Raw genomic sequence first — 20,862 nt, forward strand, 5'->3', positions numbered from 1 at the left:
CACACCGCCTGCTCTGTAACAGTCTCTGTAACCCTGGTTTTCGCTCAGGTTAAAGGGCTATGTCACCTTTCTCAAGTAATACAATCATTATAAGACTCAAATATCAACAGAGAGTTTTTTTATTTTACTTTCTGCTATTTATAATAATCTGTAATCTATAAACGTTTCCATTAATTTATAATATAACATAACTAAAATTCCACCTTAAAATCAAAGTGATATATCCCTTTAAATTCTTTTTTTTTTTTGCTATATTTTGTACTAAACTTTACTTTCATTGTCATATATTCATTGCAAAAGACTCACAGACAAACACAAAACTTCTTTCTCAGGCCACATAATATTTTTCATAGTTTTTGTACACTTCTTAGACCTTAATATGCATCCCTTCATTCTGCTTTCATAAAGCGATATTTCACTTGGACAGAAATGTTTATTTTTTTAATCTAAATTACTGAACAGTCAGCTGTAAACAGAGGCCGCCTCGGGGGCATCGCTCACTCTTTTATTTCTACTTTTTATGTAACGTCTGAAAATGTTGCTGCTGACACGATTCGAGGCAACGTGACCTCAGATGGTTTCCATGTTTACTTCTTTTAAAGCAGGAACGTCAAACTCATTTGAATGTAATAAACTCAGAGAAAAGTGCAGTGATAACTCAAAGAATCCCATCAGCATGTCCACTCAGGCTTTAATCCACACTATAAGAAATGGATCCATAAAATCACAAAAAAGTACTGACATTAGCCAGACTTTGTTTCCTGATTTAAGAAAAGAGAAATTTTCTGTTATATCACAGATAATTTCTGATTTCTCTTTAATGGAGACAAATGATATTTGATATGGTTCATCTATAAAGAAAAAACAAACTTTTCTGTTATTTAATGCTTTTTCTGTTACTTTTATTGGGATGTGGCAGCCTGAGGTTCAAGCCTTTGTCAGTAGGACCTCAGGCTCAGGAGACAATAACAGTTTGGAGTCTTGTGATTCTTACTTAATGAAAAGTTAAATTTGAGCCCTTCTTCTCTGCAAAGCACGCCGGGCTGGACCTTTGACGGGCCAGTTCTGGCTCTTGTTGTTTGGTACGTTTGACATCCCTGTTTTAAGGCTCCAAAATTAAACTCTCTTAAAACGTTTTTATTCTCATGGTTTGGTCATGATAGGAACTTTCTTTAGATTAAACATGACCATGCTGTGAGCATAAAGGCATTTCATTTGTTATTTAGAGGACAATGCCTTGGAGTTATCTGACTTTAAAGCCTATGTGTATATATCTCAATCAAAGATCCATCAAATCAGGCAAAAACAACATGAATCCTTTATCATTTCAGCTTCATGGAAGCTGACTGACACTGAAGATCGTCCAAAAAACTTTCCACCGGTGTGAAATATCACTTTATCTAATCAAATATACATCTATTACCTCTGCATGTTTCAGAGAAGAAGAAGAAAAAAAGTACTTTATACTGAAGTCATGTGACTGTTTACACCAAACTGGCTCGCGTGTGAACGACAGAGATCATGAGATTGGGCGACTCTGCCGCGATGCACCAGCTCCAGCGTTACAGTATTAGTTTGTACATTCATTGAGTCTCAGAGTGAAATGCTACTGTTGTTTGTCACATTTGTACATAAAGGGAAACATCGAGCCGCAGCCTGCAGAAGGAAGGACCTTTCAGAACGCTTACATTTCTGTTTTAACCAGGAGCTTGTTGTCACAGCGACCTGCGGTGGATTTTTTCTGAGGCGCCGGGATGTGTTGTGATTAATGAGAATCAAATCAGGGTCACAACCCTGTGTGCTGCTGAAGTGTCCTTGAGCATCGTTCTGAATCCCAAACAGCTGTGAGAATGCTGTGCTGTGTCTGAACTTTGACCTCTGACCACTCAGTGTGGAGAAATGAGGGAGGGTGAGGACGTTTTTTTCTCTTTTTGTGTAACCAGATTGTTTTTGTTCGTTTTAGCTCTGATATTTCTGCTTTAAACTAGGAAGGAAGGAAAATAAAGATATGCACTAGATGAAGTGGTGGGTGCAGGTGCATGCAGATATTTTTAAAAACATAGAGCAGAGCGAAGTCAAACTGTGCCTGATAACTGTCCGCTAGCATTCACCTCGTCATATTTAAGCTGATACCAGGGCCGTTATCAAAGAGAAACACCCGGCACCAAAGACTCCTGAGCTCTCTGAGAGAACTCTGATGGTAGAAATTCAACTTCCAGGGAAAGTTTTAACCTGTTTTGTGTCCCATAGAGCACTGAAATTACACCTATTTTAGGAATTCCCCCAAAAATAAGTCCCGAAGCATTTCATGATGACTGCAGAGTGGCGACTTTAATTTGGAATTGATTTGAAGAGCAAATTAGCAAATCACAGAAAGGGCGGGTTGTTCAGGCTGCTTTAACCTTCCCATACCTGAAATGCTACTGTAAGCTGCTTTGCAACCCACCTCCTCCCACTTGTTTTTCTCTTTCTGACTTAATCGGTGTAAAACTCTACCGCCAATGATGCCTTCTCTGTTCTGTGTCTGTGTGGAACAGAGCCATGCTGATAAATATAGCGACTGACCATTTCCTGATTCAAGCCTATAAAAGGTGAGATTAGAAAATACATTTAACACCTTGTTTTGGTTAAAAAACAAAGTGGGTCGATTGGCAGCGACTTCTAAAAACTAGAGATGGCACGATACCACTTTTTTATGTCCGATACCGATACCGATATCATAAATTTGGATATCTGCCGATACCGATATGAATCCGATATAGTGTTTTTTAATCAACAAAACTGTTTTTTAAAATATCTTGCTGCATTTTGCAAGTCTGCAAGTTCATACTCAAGTTTAAAACAACAACTACACTAAAGCTATTCTGTTATACCTGTATACAAAAAAAATATTTCATAGTTCAGCAATACTGATCAATCTAATAAACTTAGACCTACACCATCCTCCCTATTCTGGTATTTTAAAGAGTACTTAGCGTAAATATTAAGCAACCTAACTAATAGGGTTCCAACTCCCAGCAACAACAAAAATAAATAAATAAAAAATAGGGAACCACCCCTCACGCGCCACCTCATGATGCTTAATCGACGTAATCAACCTTAATTTGATGCAGTGTGAAAAAAAAATGCACAGAAATCAATTATTTTTCAAGAAATATTAAATAGATTCAACATCTTTCTTCAACAAAATTGCAGACTGCACAGATGGTACCTTCCCAAAGGAAAAAGTACTATAGCTTACTAGGGTATATATATTAGACTTAATAGTCACTATATACAGTAATTGACTTCTATTCATTTTACATCAAATTAAAACTTTGGGTGTCAGATAATTATTTATTAAAAGCTCGACATTTTAAATGAGAATAAGAAAGAAAAGTATGTCTTTGTGCCCCCTTTTCCCTGTTAATGCCCTATCGGCCCCCCTGGCTAAACTTTGCTAGATCCGCCCCTGCACAGTTACAGCCGTCAGCTACGTAGAAAAAGATCCTGGTGTAGAAATTAATATTAAATAAATTCTAACAACAGCTGATCAAGCTTAAACGTTCTGCTGTTGTTCAGCCGCTGGTTTCCTCTTTCTGGTGCAAAGTGGACCAAAAACAAACAAGAGAGACGGACTCGCGACAGAAAAGCCGATCAGCTGATCAGTTTCACGATTGAAGTAGCAGCCGGAGAGCGAGAGGCAGTCGCTTGTTAAGCTTAACGCAGGAATGCTTTACAAACATTCAGAGATGGACTTACACACTTGCTGTACTTCTCTCGGGGATAACTTTGTCGGAGATGAAATGCCAGGTTGCTAGCGAAGCTCCACATGCTATCCAGACCACGACAGGTCCCACATGCCACAGCCACTGCTCCGACGTGCTAACGTTCTGAGGTGAGTTACGGCGTGTTGCAAGTTTTGTGAGGTGCTTTCGTGATATTTAATGGATCGGATTACATTTTTTATTTTTCTCCGATATCCGATCCAGTAATTTAGGTCAGTATCGGACCGATACCGATACGTAATATCGGATCGGTCCATCTCTACTAAAAACACACATGAATGTTTCTGTACATAATCATCTTGATTTCCAATCAAGCGGCTGAAAAATGAAACCAATGCAAATGTGTAAACAAACAAACAACCTGCCGTTCTTCTGAATGTCCATTTGAGGCTGACTATGAACGTGAGTCAGTCCCCACAGACTCTGTTAAAATCTCCGACTTTACAGCAGAAATAAAATGTTTACAGCCTGATGCTAAAATTGTTTTGGCCTCTGTGGACGTTTGTCTTCATTCATAATGTGGCTGCTTTGACTGACTCGTGCTTACACCTGCAGCTGTTAGCTGTGCTGGCTCCACCTTCTCAAATTCAAGTCACTGAACTGGACCTCAACGCCTTGTTGGAGCATTTTAGTGCAATTATCAGACAAATATTATGATGCAGGTTACAGGTCGTCCAACCTTTGCTTCGGAAAGACCAACATGGTGACGGCCAAAACGCTCACGCTCGATTTTCAAAACCTAAAATCCAGAAACAAGCTGGTAAACCCTTCTCTTCCATGAAATGAAATTAGGGTATCATTTCTACAGTGGCACGTTTATCCAGTACTTGTCTTTACATCAATGAGAACAAAGCAAAAAACTTAAAGCTCACAGGTTATTCTGCAAATATTTCTTGGTGCTGGTTTGCCAAGTTGCACTCAGTGAATCAGGGAAACATTAAACCTTCTGTTTATATCCCATAAAACCAGATAAAGAGACTTAATATCATCATATTTTCTCTGTTGTGCAAGGAGTATTACATTTTTATTCATTTTTTAGAATCTACTGAGTATGTCTCAGATGCCAATAAAAGGAAATTTAAGAAAGTCTAGCTGCTAATATTTTATTCATTCAGCCCAGCAGAGTTTTTTGTCGGTTTTATCCTCATGCATTTAAAGTTCTGACTACTCAGCTAAACTCTCCTCTTAGCCTGGAGTGAATTAACGCTCTGATTCTTGGAAAATGTGTAATTTATTTATTCCCACAAAGGCTGAGTGTGCATCTCGTCCTAGCCAGAGGTTTCAGGAGACTCTGAGACACTGTCTCCTCTATCATGTCCTCACAAGGACTTTTCATGACATCCGAGAGCTGCTCTACCAACAGTCCTTTGATATAAATAGACTATTTCCATGGCAACCGAGTCATGGCGGTGCCCGCGGAATAAAGATTGATTTTCTCTCGTGTCTTCGGTCAAAGTTCTTGACATTCAAGGATGTCACAGAGGAAGTGAAACACAGAAACATAGTTTCACACTTTTCAGACGCTCACATCCTCCATCTGTTTACATCTGCTTAATTATAAAATCCATTTGTGCATTTAACTGTGACCTCACTCTTCACCCTTTGTGAGTGCAGCGACGCTGTAGTAATGCCGTCAGGGCAGGAGTGCAGCTAATAAATATATGCAGACCTATGAGTCACTTTAGCAAACGAAGACAGTGAGTGTTTCTCACTCGTGACTCTTCTTTCCTGATTCCATCTGCATATTCACAAACAGCTCACCTACGTCCTCATTGCAGACTTCATAATGCCCGCCTTCAGGTCTGAATAATGAAGCTGGTGTGGAAGAGCCTCAAAGCTGTATTCCTGCTAATGACCAGCAGGGGCAACGCCCTCTATACTTTGATTGCACCTGTGAGGAAAATGACCCTACTTCTCAATTGATCTTAAACCAGTGCAGACAGTTTCCTGATGAGCTCACAACTTTGGCTGTCAAAAGAAAGCGACAACAGCACAAACAAATTTAGCCAGCATTAAAGGATGTGAGGAGAAGCTCAAGCGTTCGTTTGGTTTCTGCAAATCTGTTTTAAACTTGGCATTTTTCAAAGCTTCCAGCAGCTCAGATATTTATTTTTATTTGCAAAACCGAAATCTGGCAGAACAAAAATCCACAGCAGTCTTTTCTTTGTCTCATGTATGAAACATGTTATTTGGACTCTGAATTCTGTGCAACCTGCGACTGACATTACAAACACACTCAGAATGCAGCTCAGTGATGATTACATTTCTGAATTTCTGCTGGTTTTCTACCATTTTCACACATTTTCACATGTAGTTGATCAAATTCAAACCAATATGAGCTCTAAGACTGAAGTTTTGAAAAAATACTCTCATGCGTGCCCCCCTCCTCCCATCTGAATGAGCTTTTCGAAGTGTAATCCTCATTCTTTCTGTGTCCTCCTCACCTGACCGCATCCATCCACATAACTGAACTAAAGACCCTTTCAAGCCCTTTTCTTCCAGCTCTGTGCATCCAACCTGTGTGAAGTGACCGAGCACCAACAATCGTTCCTTCTGTGATGTTGTTTCTCCCCACTAACATGGACCTGCAGGGTCCACAGGCCTAATCTGTTTCTCCCCCAAAGAGAACCAGGTTCAGACTTGTTTTTTTCCAACCTTGTTAAAACCTTAAGCCTTGTCTTTTTATTTCTGGCTGCCCAGAGGCCAGCGGGGAAACATCAATGTGTCATTCAAAGTATTCATGCAGAGTCACTCCTCGTCTTCCCCGCTAAGCTGAAAATCCGCCTCTTCAAGAATCACCTCACGTCACCCGGCGACTCGGCTGCATCCCACCGCCTCGCCCACATCTCCTCCCCTCCTTCACTCCTCTCTACTTCATCCACACATGAATAGGAAAGCTTCAGCCTGTTTCCAAAGCAACACGATGACAATGAAGTGACACTTTGACCTTTGCAATCCTCACTTCTACTAGCATGACGCTAAAGCATCTCAGCCTGAAACTTTATCTCCATGTTGGCGTTTCTACTGTTTCTGAATCCAGTGCAACAGGAAAGAGTCTGAAAACCTGGAACGACTTTGACATTTTTGCACTTCTGCTTCTTCTGTCTTTTTTTAAGGTTTTATTTTAAATTCATGTCTCTTGTTAATGTCGATGAGGCTAAACAGGATTCAGAACCTGTGGAAAGGAGTGCTGGGGATGCTGCAGCGCTCCGTGGATGATTGCAGAAGAACTTGAGAAGAAGTTTGATTTGTCATTTCATTTTCATGTTTTATTTTATTGCAGTAAGTAAGTGATCAAACTATCATGAACTTATATATCCCACAGAGCGTCTCCAATATTCCAAAACCTGCTTTTGGCTGAGGGAAAAGTTCAGGACTTCTGGAGTGTGATGTAAAAGTAGCAGATGCTGAAAATGTGCCCGAGAAAGGTGTTTCTGACTTTTACAGTTACTGGAACATATTTTTCAGCGCTATGTCAGCCTTTTGTGTGTCTTTGGTTGTGCTCGCAGCCAACATGTTTGCAGCTTGGGAAAGTGAGAAAATTACTGTTGAAGGAGCAGCTTTTTAATGGACTACTGCTCTCAACACCAGACAGCATCAGCTGTGTCGGTCGGATCAGTGCATCATGACTCAGATTTGTTCTGAACCTCCATCACAGCCAGCGTGACTAATCCAGCAGAGACACGTTTGGCTAAAAGCGTGCCTGTAAAGTTTGAGTGAACCTCCAGTTCTCCTCCTCTGTCACAGTGAGCTTGGTGTGATCACACACTGACTGCGGAGGTGAGAAGGAAGCAGGGCAGCTTTCAGCAGCAGCGAAGGACGACAGCTGCTGAAAACATGGGAATCGTTCCCTCACGTGTGTCCCGATGTTAGCCATGAAGCCCCCTCACATGAAGGCGGCAAAGATCTCAGGTTTTGTTTTACTCAAGGACACTTCAGCGGGGGGTGTGTGTGTGTGTGTGTGTGTGTGGGGGGGGGGTGGCAAGGACCAAATCTGTGACCCTCTGTTTATAAATGTTAACCTGCAGCGAATGAGGTTACACGCTGCACACCGTTAGCCTGGTCTCTACCTGGATGCAGCTCCTGGTAAAATAACAATAACACTATAAATGAATAAAAACCTTTAACAGGTTTGAATATTTGTGTCATCAAACATTTGCTGTTTGTAATTAATAAATATAATAATTCATGTAAAGTTAAAATATTTCTTTATGTCTTTGTTTTACTTTTTAATCATTGCTTACACTATCAATGTTTATAATTACATTAGTGTTGATAGATTCAATATATTTGAAGCTCATGCTTTTGTATATTTATTGGCCTTTTTTTTCTTATGTTAAATGTTTTATTACTAAAATAATCAGAAGACTCATTGAAAGCAGAAATATTTTATCGTTAGTTAAATAACAATAAAGTTATGGTCATTGTTGATGTCCTCAAATTCTTTGTTTCCAAAGTGTGATCATAGTAGGGATATTTAAAAGTGATAAATATATGTCTAGAACATTTTTTTATTGTCAGTGGGAGAAAAAAAAATCAATTTTAGTTTTTTCTGACATTTTAAGGCTCAAACGACCTTCACACCAGCTGATCGGCCGTAAGACCGTTTGTCTGTGACGTTAAAGCCATCATCACTAATAATTACCCCTAAGTCTGTGCCATCAACAATGGGACTTTCACTTTAAAATCGTTCTCTGATATCTTCACAGTCGAATGAAAAGTTTAATAATTCTGCTAACACACTTTGCGAACTAGTCACATTTCCATTTCAATTTTATTTTTATCGCGACCAATCACAACAATAATTGCCTCAAGGCGCTTTATGTTATGAGACCTAACAATAACAGAGGACCCAAAAGTCATTTTTTCTGTTAGGATTCGACCAAACCTCTGATCCTGTGATGGTTTAGGCCTCGCAGGGTTACTTAGCAGTTTGTGTGATGTTTATGAAAGAAAGAACTTGGTTCGCTGTGACTCGTTGTTTTTTTTTATACTTTTGCATACCTGCGTCGTGTTTCTGGAGCAGAAGTTTCTGAAGGTCCTCCACATCCTGCATGTCTGCAGGTTATATTTACAGTATTTGTGAAAGAAAACTGTAAAACGTCAAAAAACAGCTGAGATTAGTATCAGTGTGTGCGCCACTGCAAGCTGGACTCAATAATGTGTGCATGTGTGTGTGTGTGTGTGTGTGTGGCTACATTACCCTTGGCTAACTGGCTCACTATACAGACCGTAATACGTTAGCATAATAATATCAGTGTATACACAATGTACAGTGCCGGTGTTTACTTGTTAAGGCATATCGTATCCTTACATGACATAAATAACATCAGTGTACATATTATACAAATAAGTGATGTCATTAAAGGTTCAATCCACTCAAAAACATCCACAAGTCACTTTAATGTTTCTTCTTTAAGATGAAATCAGCTTTTTACCCATTTTAGGCTTTTGACTCTTTCATAGACGTTCGGATTATAATCAGTGGTGGAGTGTAACTAAATACATAGGCTCCGGCTTCCCTGTGCCCCTGAATTGGATAAGGGGATGGATGGAAGTTGTGTAGGCACAAGTAATTAATTCTGGGAACCCACTGGGATGTCTGATAACTTAGCCACTGGGTATAATGGCTAATTTTGTGGTACCAGCCAGGCCACGATTTCCATTTGTAATTTTTTTATAATTAATAAAAAACTGTCATAAGATACTACACAATGGTTATCTAATATACTTTGACAAATGTAATCCTGCATTTCCTCTCTACATGAACTGTTTACCCGCATCTATCCAAAGCCTGGAGTACAAACAGAAACCAAAAGGCTTCCTGTCCCAAAAATGTCTTCATACTCATACAGAATCTGCTTTTTGGGATCATTATAAATTAAACACAAGTAGAGCTCAAACATTAAGTTATAGAAGTTAATTATTTTTGCCCCATGTCCTTTAAATTGTTTTATTAGCATTTTTTCTCCTACAGTTTTTTACTCGATAAAATAAACACTCACTCTCTTTAACACCAACATTACTCTCGGTTGTCTAAATGTCCAAATGTGCTTTGTAATCAGCGTGAAGTTTGCAAAATGTGCACAATTACTATCAAGGGAGCCAATTCTGCTCACATCCTGCTTCATATTTTTGTTCTCTGCCAAAATAGCTTTGCATGATTTAAAGTTCAAAATAATCCTTACTTATTTTAAACTGGATGTTGCCTTGAAAATAGAATATATTTAAAGGCAGGTGGGCGGGGCTTCTGTGCTCTCTGAATGAAAAGACCATATGAAGGATTTCCTTTCTTTGTGACTTCATACAAACCAAAGCTGAGTATTGTGACTTTCCATCACTGTAACAGGATATATGACAGAAAATAAGGATTTACAACAGGTCCCCTTCGAGTTAACGCAGGACTTCTTTCTTGTGTTTAGTACTTTTTCTTAAGTAAAGATCTGAAGTGTTTGTCCACCACTGATCATAAAAACTGCTCAGTCGAAAAAAGTTCATGCGCACTTTCAAATGATACAAACCATAAAGTCTATGTAAGTCTAGCGTGTAGCACAGGGTAGTTTTATATAAATATGACTTCAAGTTCTGGAGAAGCAGCTGCTGCTTATAGATGAAGTTTCCCTCTCTGATGGAGTCTCTGCTGTGGAAGCTGATGCTCACAGAAAATGCTGATCAGTAACCATGAGGCAACAGTTTTGGATGATGCAGCACGAGACACCAGATATGTGACACAATACTTATTGTTGATGCTGCATTCACTGACACTTTTTATGTAAAACAGGCTTGTTGGAGAAGTCGATTTTTACACACTTTCTTTTTTGGTTCTGTCGCTTGCAAAAATGAATGTGACCCCTGTTAAATTACTCATTGTTGTGGCTTAAAATTTTGATTTTGAAATGCTTCTGTGATAAAACAAAACAAACAAAAACAAAACAACAACAAACAAACTGTGTTCTTCATCTAGTGTCTGCTGTGATAAAACAGCCGTGATTTCCAACCAAGATCTGCTCAGAAACTGTTTGTCAAAGAGAAAAATAAGAAAATAAAAGAAATCATTACAGACAACTATGCTCTTTGACGCCTGGAGCAATGCTTTCTGGGTAACGTGTATCACTTCTGCACCTGCCAGGCTAACACCTCTCATCGTTACCTCCTAGCTCTCGCTGCAGCCAGCCAAACGTTAAAGCTGCATTAAGCAATTTCTGACCACAAGGGGGCATAATCAGCTTTTAAGCTGGTGAGTTAAAGACAGACCATGCACAGAGGAGTATTTCTCACTGGGCTGCCATTTTCTGTACTTACAGTGAGAGAAAGCAGCAGCAGCATGTGCTGTGTGGTTATAGACAGATGGATTCTGGACGTTTGAGGCCAATAAGAGAATCAATATTTGATGGCTTAAAAGTTCCCCGTGGAGGTTTTTTCCTGCCTCTGCTAAAAATCTGCTGGCAGAATATCAACAAAGACACAAACAGCTGTGAGGAATCTGTGATTTTAAGAAAAACTTTCTTTTTATCATCTGAACATGAGCATTTCACCCGACACCTTTACAACAAATTAACTGAAAATTTAAGAAAGCTTGCAGCGTCAGATCCATTATTAGCTAAATCTGCAGCTCCTCTTATATTTTCTGAGCTTTGTAAAAGATTTCTTCTTGTTTAGGTGTTTGTCAAAACCCTGATAGACAAAGCCAGAGGTGAGCTGGCGACCACAGGGCAGTGACGAGCAGCAAAAGAACAAGGTACTAAGATAAAGAGAGGGAATAATGGAGGAAAAAATAATCACAAACACAAGCAGAAATGAATCATAATGCTACTCTACAACTCTGATCAGCCCCAGCAGGCTGGCATTATAGAGAAAAAAAGGCAAACATCAAACGGGATGAAGTGGGAACACAGTGGAGCTTTTAGCAACTAAAAAAGATCAAAAACAAACTCCAACAAGGTCCCATTAATCATGTGGGCACAAAAATCAGCAATTATATGATAATAAATTTATATTACAAGTAAGCAAAGACAGTTTTACTACAAAAAAGTCACAGAAATATCAGATGGAACAAATTGAGACCTTTTCCAGCTTGAATCCACCTCCCAACATTAAACCACATCTGTCTGTGCGGCCAGAAAAACAAAACAAGCAGCTAAAAGGAGCCAAGCGAGCTCTGTTCCATCTTTTTAATCAGTCACTTATTTTGCTTAATGCAGGTTTAAACTGAACATTTTAAGCTTTTTTTTAGGGTTTTCTGCAGTTAACCTTCTGCATTAATGGCTGGAGGTGAACGTCGCCAAGCTTTCAAAACTGTTGCCTCTGTTTTTTGTATGACTGCGAGTTGCTCTTTCTTTTACAGTAATTTACTGTGAAGTCTGTTATAGTGCTATTCACAGCAGCGTTGCAAGCCGAGTATTTAGTGTGAGTGTGTTAAGGTGAACCTGCTGGTTAGGGCTTAAAATATGGCTAGATTTAATTACCGAACTTCCTTTCAGCATCAATAAAGAATTTTCACAATAAAATGTTAATCTTACTTTCTGCGGTGCTTTATATCATAATGTGCTTTATATTGTATGAATCTGATTAACATACTAGGATTCAAAATCTTCATTTTAATCTTTGATATGCATCCGTTCATGTCCACATGTGCTCTTATCCACATTGCCACAGGCTTACCTCTCGTCTTCCACCCAGTTGAGCCCTCTGTTGTAAAGTCATACATCCCTTGTGATTGGTCAGAATAAATATCCCTTAAGCTCAGTTCATCCCTACATGCCGGGTAACAGCTCCGGCAGGAAGTCTCTTGCTTAAGATGGGGTTCTCCCCTCGGCACAAACGGGCGACCTGCATCCCCATAATGCACCTGGGGGATCGCGCAGAGGAAGGCAGAGGGTGGAGCTAGTTGACTCCACGTGCAGCAGCAGCAGAAGAAGAAGCAGCAGGAAGAGAAGGAGGAGGGTTTTTGCTTGGTCCCGGTACTGATTTAGAGTCCCGGCTCGGCTCTGGCTGTACGTTATTCCGCGTCTCTGCGCATTCCACCAAAACCTCCTCGCCTCCATCCCCGCCCTCACCTAACCTTGCCTCTCCAGTCGCCAGCTGCTTCATCCTCAGGTTGATGGAGCCGTAAGTCCTCTTGGGTCGAACGAATGCCGCCCTGCGTCGGTACATCTCGCCCCGGCAGATGGACACCATGAGCAGCACGGACAGGAACATCCCTCCCAGGGTCAGCAGGCCCAGGCCCGCGATGATGCACTTATCCAGGTGGGAGCCAAGCTGGGCGTAGTACATCTCCAGCTTCTCCATCTGTCGAGCCGAAACTGAGTCAGGGTCGACTTTGGGCTCCCGTGGGATGGTGTAGGCGATTACCACAAGGACGATCCCACTCACGAGGAACACCAGCGCCAAGATGAAGCCATAGTCTGCCGAGTGGTCATCAACGGGGCGAAATTCAGTGAAGTCCTGACCGTCCTCCTGACCTCCACCTGCTCCACCCCCGCCTTCCTCCTCATCATACGACTGTGGTGAGATCTCCTGACGATGATGCTAGTGAGAAAGGGAGGAAGGAAACAAGGAAAGAAGAGAATAGAGGAAAGAAAAATATAGAAATAAGAACAGAAAAAGGGGGGAATGAAGGGGTTAAGGAAAAGACAGAACAGATAAAATCATAAATAAAAGCACAAGGAAAGAAGGAGCGAATGAAGTGAAGAAACAGAGGGAAAGGGAAAGGGAGCAGGAACCGAAAGAAGGAAGGAATAAAGGGAGATAGGGAGAGGGAGGAAAGAAGGAAGGGAAAAAAGGAAGGTAGGAACAACAGACAGGTGAAGACAAAAAGAAAAATGAAAGAAAAAAGGGTCAAATAAAAAAGGAAGTAGGGAAAGGAGGAAACAATGGAAAGAGTAAAGAAAAGAAGGAATATGAAGATAAAAGAAAGTAAAGATGTGACACAAGAAAGAGAATTTGAGAAAGAAAGAAAAGAAGCAAGGAATGAAGTGGAGAGGGAGGAAAGAATTAGAAGAAGAAAACACAAGGAAAGAAAGAAAGAAGGATGAGATAAACAAGCCAGAGCACAGCGCTGAGGTCAGCGTTCACAGAAAGCAGTGAGATCACATCCAAAGAGGAGAAAATGCGTCGGCGCGACGACCTGTTACTGATGAATGTCGCCGACGTGTGTAACAAACAGCACAAACAAAATAAAAGCCCGGGCGGGAGAGTGATGTCACCCCAAAGGCATCTAAACAGCAATCAGTACAAAGCCATTTTCCAATTAAGAAGGAAGCTTAAATCTGTTTGTTTCCTGAAGACAAACATGCCAGAAAACCCTGGACAAGTTCTTTTTCCAGGCCCGCAGCTGTACGCCAGCGTGTGTTTGTCTCTTCTCACAGGGTTCATCTTCCAAAGAGATGCCTGTGAAGCTGGATTTCTGGCTCAGGTTAGATTTGGAAGGTTACATCACTTTTGGCTACGGGGTTCGCTCTGTAACCCGAATCTGCCGAGGTCACATAAGGACTGTTTTAAGCGACTGCTTTAAAAACATCCAAAACAAATGTCTGCCACAACCACCAAACCCCACCGCGCTCACCTTACTGTTTCCTGATGTGGAAGGCGGATAACTCGTCGGCTGTTGCTCCTGCTGACGGAGGTCCTGCTCCTCATCCTGCTCGTAGGAGGCGTTCTCAAAGCCCCGGGCGGAGCAGCCCAGCGTTGCTGCTGTCCAGGGTGCTGAAGTCGGTGTCGGAGACGGGCCTCGCCGGGCTCCACTCCCTCGCAGCTCCCGGAGCTCTACGGTGTTGAAAGAGGACTCCATCGATATGTGCTCATGTCTTCATTGGACCTCCACTCTGCTTTATCCTCACTGAATAAATAGATTAAATATTATATGATTCATGACACATATGAAAGGAGTTATATAATCCAACGGAGCCCGACTTGACCTACAAAAAAAATCATTTTCTGTGTCTCTGGTTAAGGCTGGATTGATCGTAGGCTCACATTAATAACATGTAGCCTTATACTTTATTTATCAGTCATGGTCAGAAGTGGTTCTCAAGTTGTCAAAGGGTTACTTCAGATCCATCCCATTTTTTAGGAATCTTTGTAAAATTTCCATAAACGTACACATGAATTCATCGATGAACTGGTTAAACTTTTAACGTTCAAAGAAGAATCTGACTTCCTGTTTACCCTAATATTAAGCACACATCCTCTACTTTGTTCTACGATATGAACAAACGCACTGGGCCTCCAACACCTCACACCTACAGGAGCTGCTGTGTTGTGGAAACCCAGCAGTGCAGATTTTGTGCTGATGATGATGTCAGAGGAAGTTTGGTCAGTACGTACTGGCCAATCCCTGCTGTGGTTCCTGAATGCATCCACTTTGCAATAATACCACTTACAGCTGATTATGGAAACTCTATGAAGGAAGAAATTTCATGAACTGACTTTCTGCAACAGTGGTATCCTGTTAGAGTGCCACACTTGAATTGAGTGCACTCTTCAGAACGACCCATTCTTTCATAAATGTTTGTAAAGGCAGACTACATGGCTCAGCCTTCGCTCAGTGTTTATGCTCCTTTTTCTTGGTTCACCTCAGCGATCGGTAGTTTTCTTAAGGTTGAGCTCTTTTCAGATTGCACATGTAGAAATGCTTTTTATTCAACTGAATTTCTTCTGTCTTCAGAGATGATGGTTTAACTCTATCTTTCCAGGTTTTAATAACACATTGAACAGTTCTTAACCAGCTGTAGTTGCTTCAGTGTTTCTGTTTGGTTGTTTTCTTTGCTTGATGCAGGTCAATAATTTGATCCTCATGAAACAGAGTAACATGTTTTCCACTATGGGCTGTGTCTTCCTACGTGGTTGTTTAAGAAATGAGAAACAGTTAGGATTGCATAACCTGCTGGCAGCTGAAACATATTAATAACTGCAGTAATTAAACACTGGATAATAACTGCTGACATTGTTTTTGACCAGGCAGTTTGTGTTACTGAGCTCTGTGCTGCAGACTCAAAATAAACACGTTAGTTAAAACTCATCCCTGACATTACTTCATTTTATTCTCAGGCAATGAGTTTGCATATTTTTAGGACATTTATAACAAGAAGTGACTGAGAACAAGTACAAATCAGCTCAAAATGAAAACTACACGTCTGTGTACTCATATATATATTAATCAAAACTAATTCCAGCGATTTATGATAATTTGATTACTTTTAATGGGTCTGTCTCACAAATGCATTAAAATAACATTTTTACTTTCAAATGCAAATTTTTACTCGACTGTTTTCACATTTGCTCAAGTGAAATAAACGTCTCGCTTCTTCTTCCGCCTCAGTGAAACCAGAAGAATCGTGCACTATTTGTCACACCTGAGAGGGAATTCATCCTGCAGGCCTGCTGTCTCCACACCACCTGCAGACAGGAATCCATCACACATTTAATCACACACGTCTCACCTTCATGGTTATTCATTCCCATTTCTTCTCCCTGTCATCACTGTCGCGCTGACACTTCTCCCGGTGATGGAGAGTTAAAACCAGCTAAATCCTAAAGTAAAGGAAGAGAGAGAGATGTTTGCAGCTGATTTCAATTCATTGTAAGCTCTTTAAACCAGGTCAAGGTGAAAACTGATATATGTGCACAGAGATGCGTTAACAGCAGGGAGCAATTTAAACAAAGTGAGACAATTGCTTTAACCTCCTAGGACCTGCCGTCCACATATGTGGACATCACATTTTTGGTTATTTAGACTAAAATACTCAATTTTGCTCTACATGCACCTGATATCCACTTACGAGGACATTATACTGCTACTGTTCTATCAAAACTTTAAACGAATATCCTCATATGTGGCTCTTATTTTTCTTAGAAACAAAAATAAGGTTAAAAAAATCTGGTAATTCTCTGTTTTTACATTCATCGGGCCCCAATGTGACCAAATATCAAAGAGAAATTAGAAATGCATGCTGTGAAAGAGTTCGGGTCTTAGGAGGTTAAAAATGCACTGAGTTATTTATTTTTGTTTCACAGAGAAGAAACTGTCTGCCTGTGCTGGTTAACACCTCAGAGCCCCGGGTGTGATCCTTATCAAGCACAAGCTGGTGTGAACGTTAAAGAGGCTCGATAGCTCAAGTCTGAAGATCCAATGTGGGAGTATAAAAAACGCTTTTAGTTCATAGTCAAAATCAACCCAATTTGATAAACTGATCTCAAGTGGGCAGGAGAGTTAAAATGACTGGATAATAAAAGCTATTAAATAGTCTATTAAAGTCTTTGTTTTAATGAATTTTTAAAATTGAATGGCACAAAACAAGGCAGGGACCCTACAGGAAATCAGAGCGTTTGATTAAAAATAAAGTGTAGCGTAAAAAACATTACAGAAAAAATGGCCCCACAAGCATAGAAAACAATGTTTCATGTTAAGCAATGTTTAATAATGTTTTTCAAAGTGGTGAAAGAAGTTCTCCTTAAGTAAAAGCTATAATCAGCTGTTACAATCATACTGTGCAAGTCTTAAACCTTATTAGTCCCTTATTTCTTTAGATTTTGCTTCCAAGGATCCAGAATTTCTGAAAGTCTTTCAAAGTTTTTCTTTAGACCTTGGCTGCTTTAAAAAACTTTTTTTGCTCAGCCACTTAACACTGACCCATGAATCATTCAAGCATAAAATGGGACCAGTGTTGTGTCTCCAGGCAGCTCAGCAAAAAACCAGTGGTTTTGCCAAAACTGATGCAAAGGCATCTGATGGGCAACGGCATCATTTTCAACATCCCAAACACAATAATGTAATTTCCTCTACACAGCACTCAGTCCCTAACACAGGATAACACATTCATATTGATATTCTTAGATATGTAATATATGACGTAATTAATGCTTTACAATAAATGGTATGAAGTAAAAAGCACTAAAATACTGACATCCAAAATACAGTGGAGTAAAAGTAGAAAGGAGCAACGTCCATTAAAATGATTCTTTAGTAAAGTACTTGAGTAAATGTACTAAGTTACAATCCACCACAGCTTGTATCGATTTCCTTCTAGTATAATTGTCCTGCTCTGGGCACGCCCCTGCTCTAAAGAAAATAAATGCAATGTAAACATGAAGTCTGACTGTTGTTCTTCTTACACGCGCAGGGATATTCACAGCGGCTCTTTAAAGGCAGAAAACATCTCCACGCGGAGTGTTTTGTAACCGAATGAGCAAAATATTACTTCTTTGTAGACCAGCAAAGCAACTTATTAACAATTATTCATCATTATGAATGACTTCCCAACAGCAGGCCACATGTTAGACAGGGCTGCTCTAACACAGCACAGCCTTTTCACCAAGCTGTGATTTCTGCTCCACAAAGCAGCGCATCACTCGTCTGTAATCTCCGGGGAGCTCCGGGCTAAAGTAGCCCACTGACACACTTCTCGTTTATCATCAGAGCCCGCCTCGATGGATCACATCTGGGAGCCCGAGTGCCCATGAGCAACCCGTCATTCCACCCTGTGGCTGTGCTCCAGCACCACCGTGACCTTGCGATGCGCCAAGCTGCCAAAACCTGAACCAGTGCACTCCGCCTGTGTGTGTGCGTGTGTGTGTGCGTGTGTGTGTGTGTGTGTGTGTGTAGATGATATCAGGATGAACCAGGGCAGATAAGCACCACACTGACTGACACGCTTTTCATTACCCCGAGCAGACGGCAGATAACACGGACCAAACGAGGAAGGAGAGTCCGAGTCTGCGATGATCGCATTCAGAGGTAAATTATGCAACCAGGCAGCGACTCAAGTGCGGATTTCTCTGGAGGGAAACACCGGGAAACGAGTCAGTATCCAGGCAGGCAGCATCCACCCCGCGCTGCATCCCAGAAACCCGAGAGAAAAAAAACAAAAAGAAAGGAAAAAAAGCCTCGATCACTTGCAGGGGCACCGATGAGAGGACCGGAGCACTGAGAGCGGGCAGTGATGGGGATGACAGCGGGGTCTTACCTGGTGCCCAGGGCGCGACCAGACAGGAATCCGACGGCTGTGGACATCCGGAGAGATGGATGCTGCTGGATGATGATGAGTGAAGAGGACGGAGAGCGAGAGAGGGAGAGAGAGAGGCGAAAAAATGACTGAGGTGAAACTGACCATGCGCAAAACCAGCTCGTGGCTTTCCCTGCTGGTGTCTGCTGAGCTGAGCTGGTGGTGGTGGAGTCACAGGAACCTCTCCACTCTGCGCCTTTTGACCTACATCACTTCACGACATTTTCCCTAATTTAATGAGGCAACAGCGCCCCCAAACCAAACTGCAGCCTGTTAATTGAGGCGTTTGTGATCTGACAGATCTGATTCTTCTCCAAAATCAGGAAATCAGGGAGTGATTTTACCTGAAACTGGCAGAAACCCTGAAAGAAAATATTCTTAGTTCATGAGTAATTTTAGTGTTAAAATTTTTTTTAACATTGGATATTTAAGTTTCTTCATTTTGGTGTCAAATTTACGTCTTTACCAAATCCCTTTATGGCAGAAATTTATTTATTTTTTTAAGTAAAGAAACGACAAAAATCTCGCATCAGTTGAACAAATATTGCTTTTTTTCTTTCTCATTTAGTATTATCTCTGCGGAGGCAACACACAACCTTCTACACATTCAAAAGATGTCACACATTTCTGTGTTTTGGGAGGATTTTTACCAGTCAAGCACATCTAAACTCTGTTATTGAGGCTGATGGAAAACAAGAAGAAAAGACAACATTATATGACAGTTAGTCACAAAACGAATGTTGGACTTCCTTCTGCATTTTCTCTGAATCCTTGTACGTCTGAGGATACGTGTGTTTACCACAAAAGACATATTGTCTAGGAAAATGTATTAAATTGTATAGAAAAAAGGGAAGCATGTCTATTATGTCATCCATTTCTACCAAAATGATGCTCAAAATTTCCAAAAGAAAAATTTGTCCAAAATGTAATTTTTGGCCTGCAGGCTGATAGAACCATTATTTACTGTAGACAATCTCTCAAGAGCCCCTTATGAAGCTGCAAGTTCAGAGTGGGAGTTCTTTGGTCACAAGCTGAATGTTTTTTCAACCTAAGAAACTAAGGGCACCACGCCCTGTTTCATCCTTCTTCTGTACACTAATGGAGACCTCAGAGTTTTAAAATCAGCACTGGGTCTTTCAGTAAGGCTTGAAAATTTCAGATGAGACCATTAATTCATCAGTAAAGGGCAGACATCAGGGGAGCAGCAGAGCTGTTTTCTCATAGAAGTCCATACAGTCAGAGCAGTCGGCCCCTGCTGGCCATTACAGAGAATGCAGGTTTAAGGCACTCCCACGATGAGTCTTTCACACCCATAAGCTGTGTCCATCTGATAAATACAGTCTGTGCCTTGTTTAACAGCGTTGTATACTGTAGACCTGACTTTTGGATCTTAGATAAATGGCTGCCAGCAGTGGAAGTGAACCTACAGCGGTGATTTAGATCAGGGCGTCATGACTGTGAAAAGAACCTCATAAAGGAACAGCAGTGGCAGGTAAAATGTTAAACATCACAGGTTTCCTCTAACAGATTCTGAGCCCCCTGCTCGGTCTCAGTGAAGAAACACTGGCTGCTGGTGTGAAGTCATCCATGAACAAAGAGCCGGCAGGGTGTGAGACGGTGAATAATCTCATGTCACGACGACCGGGATGCATTTCACTGCAGCCTCGGGCAAATTATCAGCACTCACCTTGTGGAGACGTAAGGTGGGGGGGACGTGTGGCCCGTCAGAGACGCTGCACAGACAAACCACAGAGAGGATGACTCTCAGGCAGCTTCACAGAGGTGGCCTAAATACTGAGCCGGGCTAATTTTAGATCAGGTCTTTGTGTTCAGTTTAACAGGATAAAAACGATTGCATTCATGAGGATGAGGAGAATTAAGATTTTCTTCTTTTCCTCACAGTGTTTGAGTTCTGAGAGACAAGCTGCAGTTTTCTCTGAATACCATTAGAGTAACTTTAATACAAAGCTGCCCTTTGTCAGAATTTCAAGGCACAGCCAAAGAGATCCAGTCACAGTCTTTATAGTTTCGCGTCTGTACACAATCACGGTGGATTTTAAATCAAACGATTAAGATGTGATTGAAGCGCAGAC

General features: G+C 41.0%; 1 protein-coding gene across 1 annotated transcript; it reads right to left on the reverse strand.

Moving 5' to 3' along the window:
- Positions 1–11,400: 11,400 nt before the first annotated feature.
- On the reverse strand, positions 11,401–18,949 carry LOC147331352 (uncharacterized). The gene is made up of 4 exons (XM_086293637.1): positions 18,731–18,949; positions 16,208–16,298; positions 14,332–14,604; positions 11,401–13,295 (listed from the first exon to the last, which is right to left on the reverse strand). Exons 3-4 carry the CDS (start codon positions 14,554–14,556, stop codon positions 12,651–12,653), a joined length of 870 nt encoding a protein of 289 aa, XP_086149763.1. The 5' UTR covers positions 14,557–14,604; positions 16,208–16,298; positions 18,731–18,949; the 3' UTR covers positions 11,401–12,650.
- Positions 18,950–20,862: the final 1,913 nt, after the last annotated feature.

The sequence above is a fragment of the Aulonocara sp. 'chitande type north' Nkhata Bay genome, linkage group LG5 (genome assembly GCF_057382095.1).
Source record: "Aulonocara sp. 'chitande type north' Nkhata Bay isolate Kocher_YH1m ecotype deep benthic linkage group LG5, A_spYH_male_GT1.1, whole genome shotgun sequence".
Taxonomy (NCBI): domain Eukaryota; kingdom Metazoa; phylum Chordata; class Actinopteri; order Cichliformes; family Cichlidae; genus Aulonocara; species Aulonocara sp. 'chitande type north' Nkhata Bay.

Coding starts and splice junctions, on each gene's coding strand:
- LOC147331352 (XM_086293637.1), bottom strand. CDS start 14,556: ATGGAGTCCTCTTTCAACACCGTAGAGCTCCGGGAGCTGCGAGGGAGT. Junction 13,296..14,331: donor CCACATCAGGAAACAGTAAG/GTGAGCGCGGTG, acceptor CTTTCTCACTAG/CATCATCGTCAGGAGATCTC.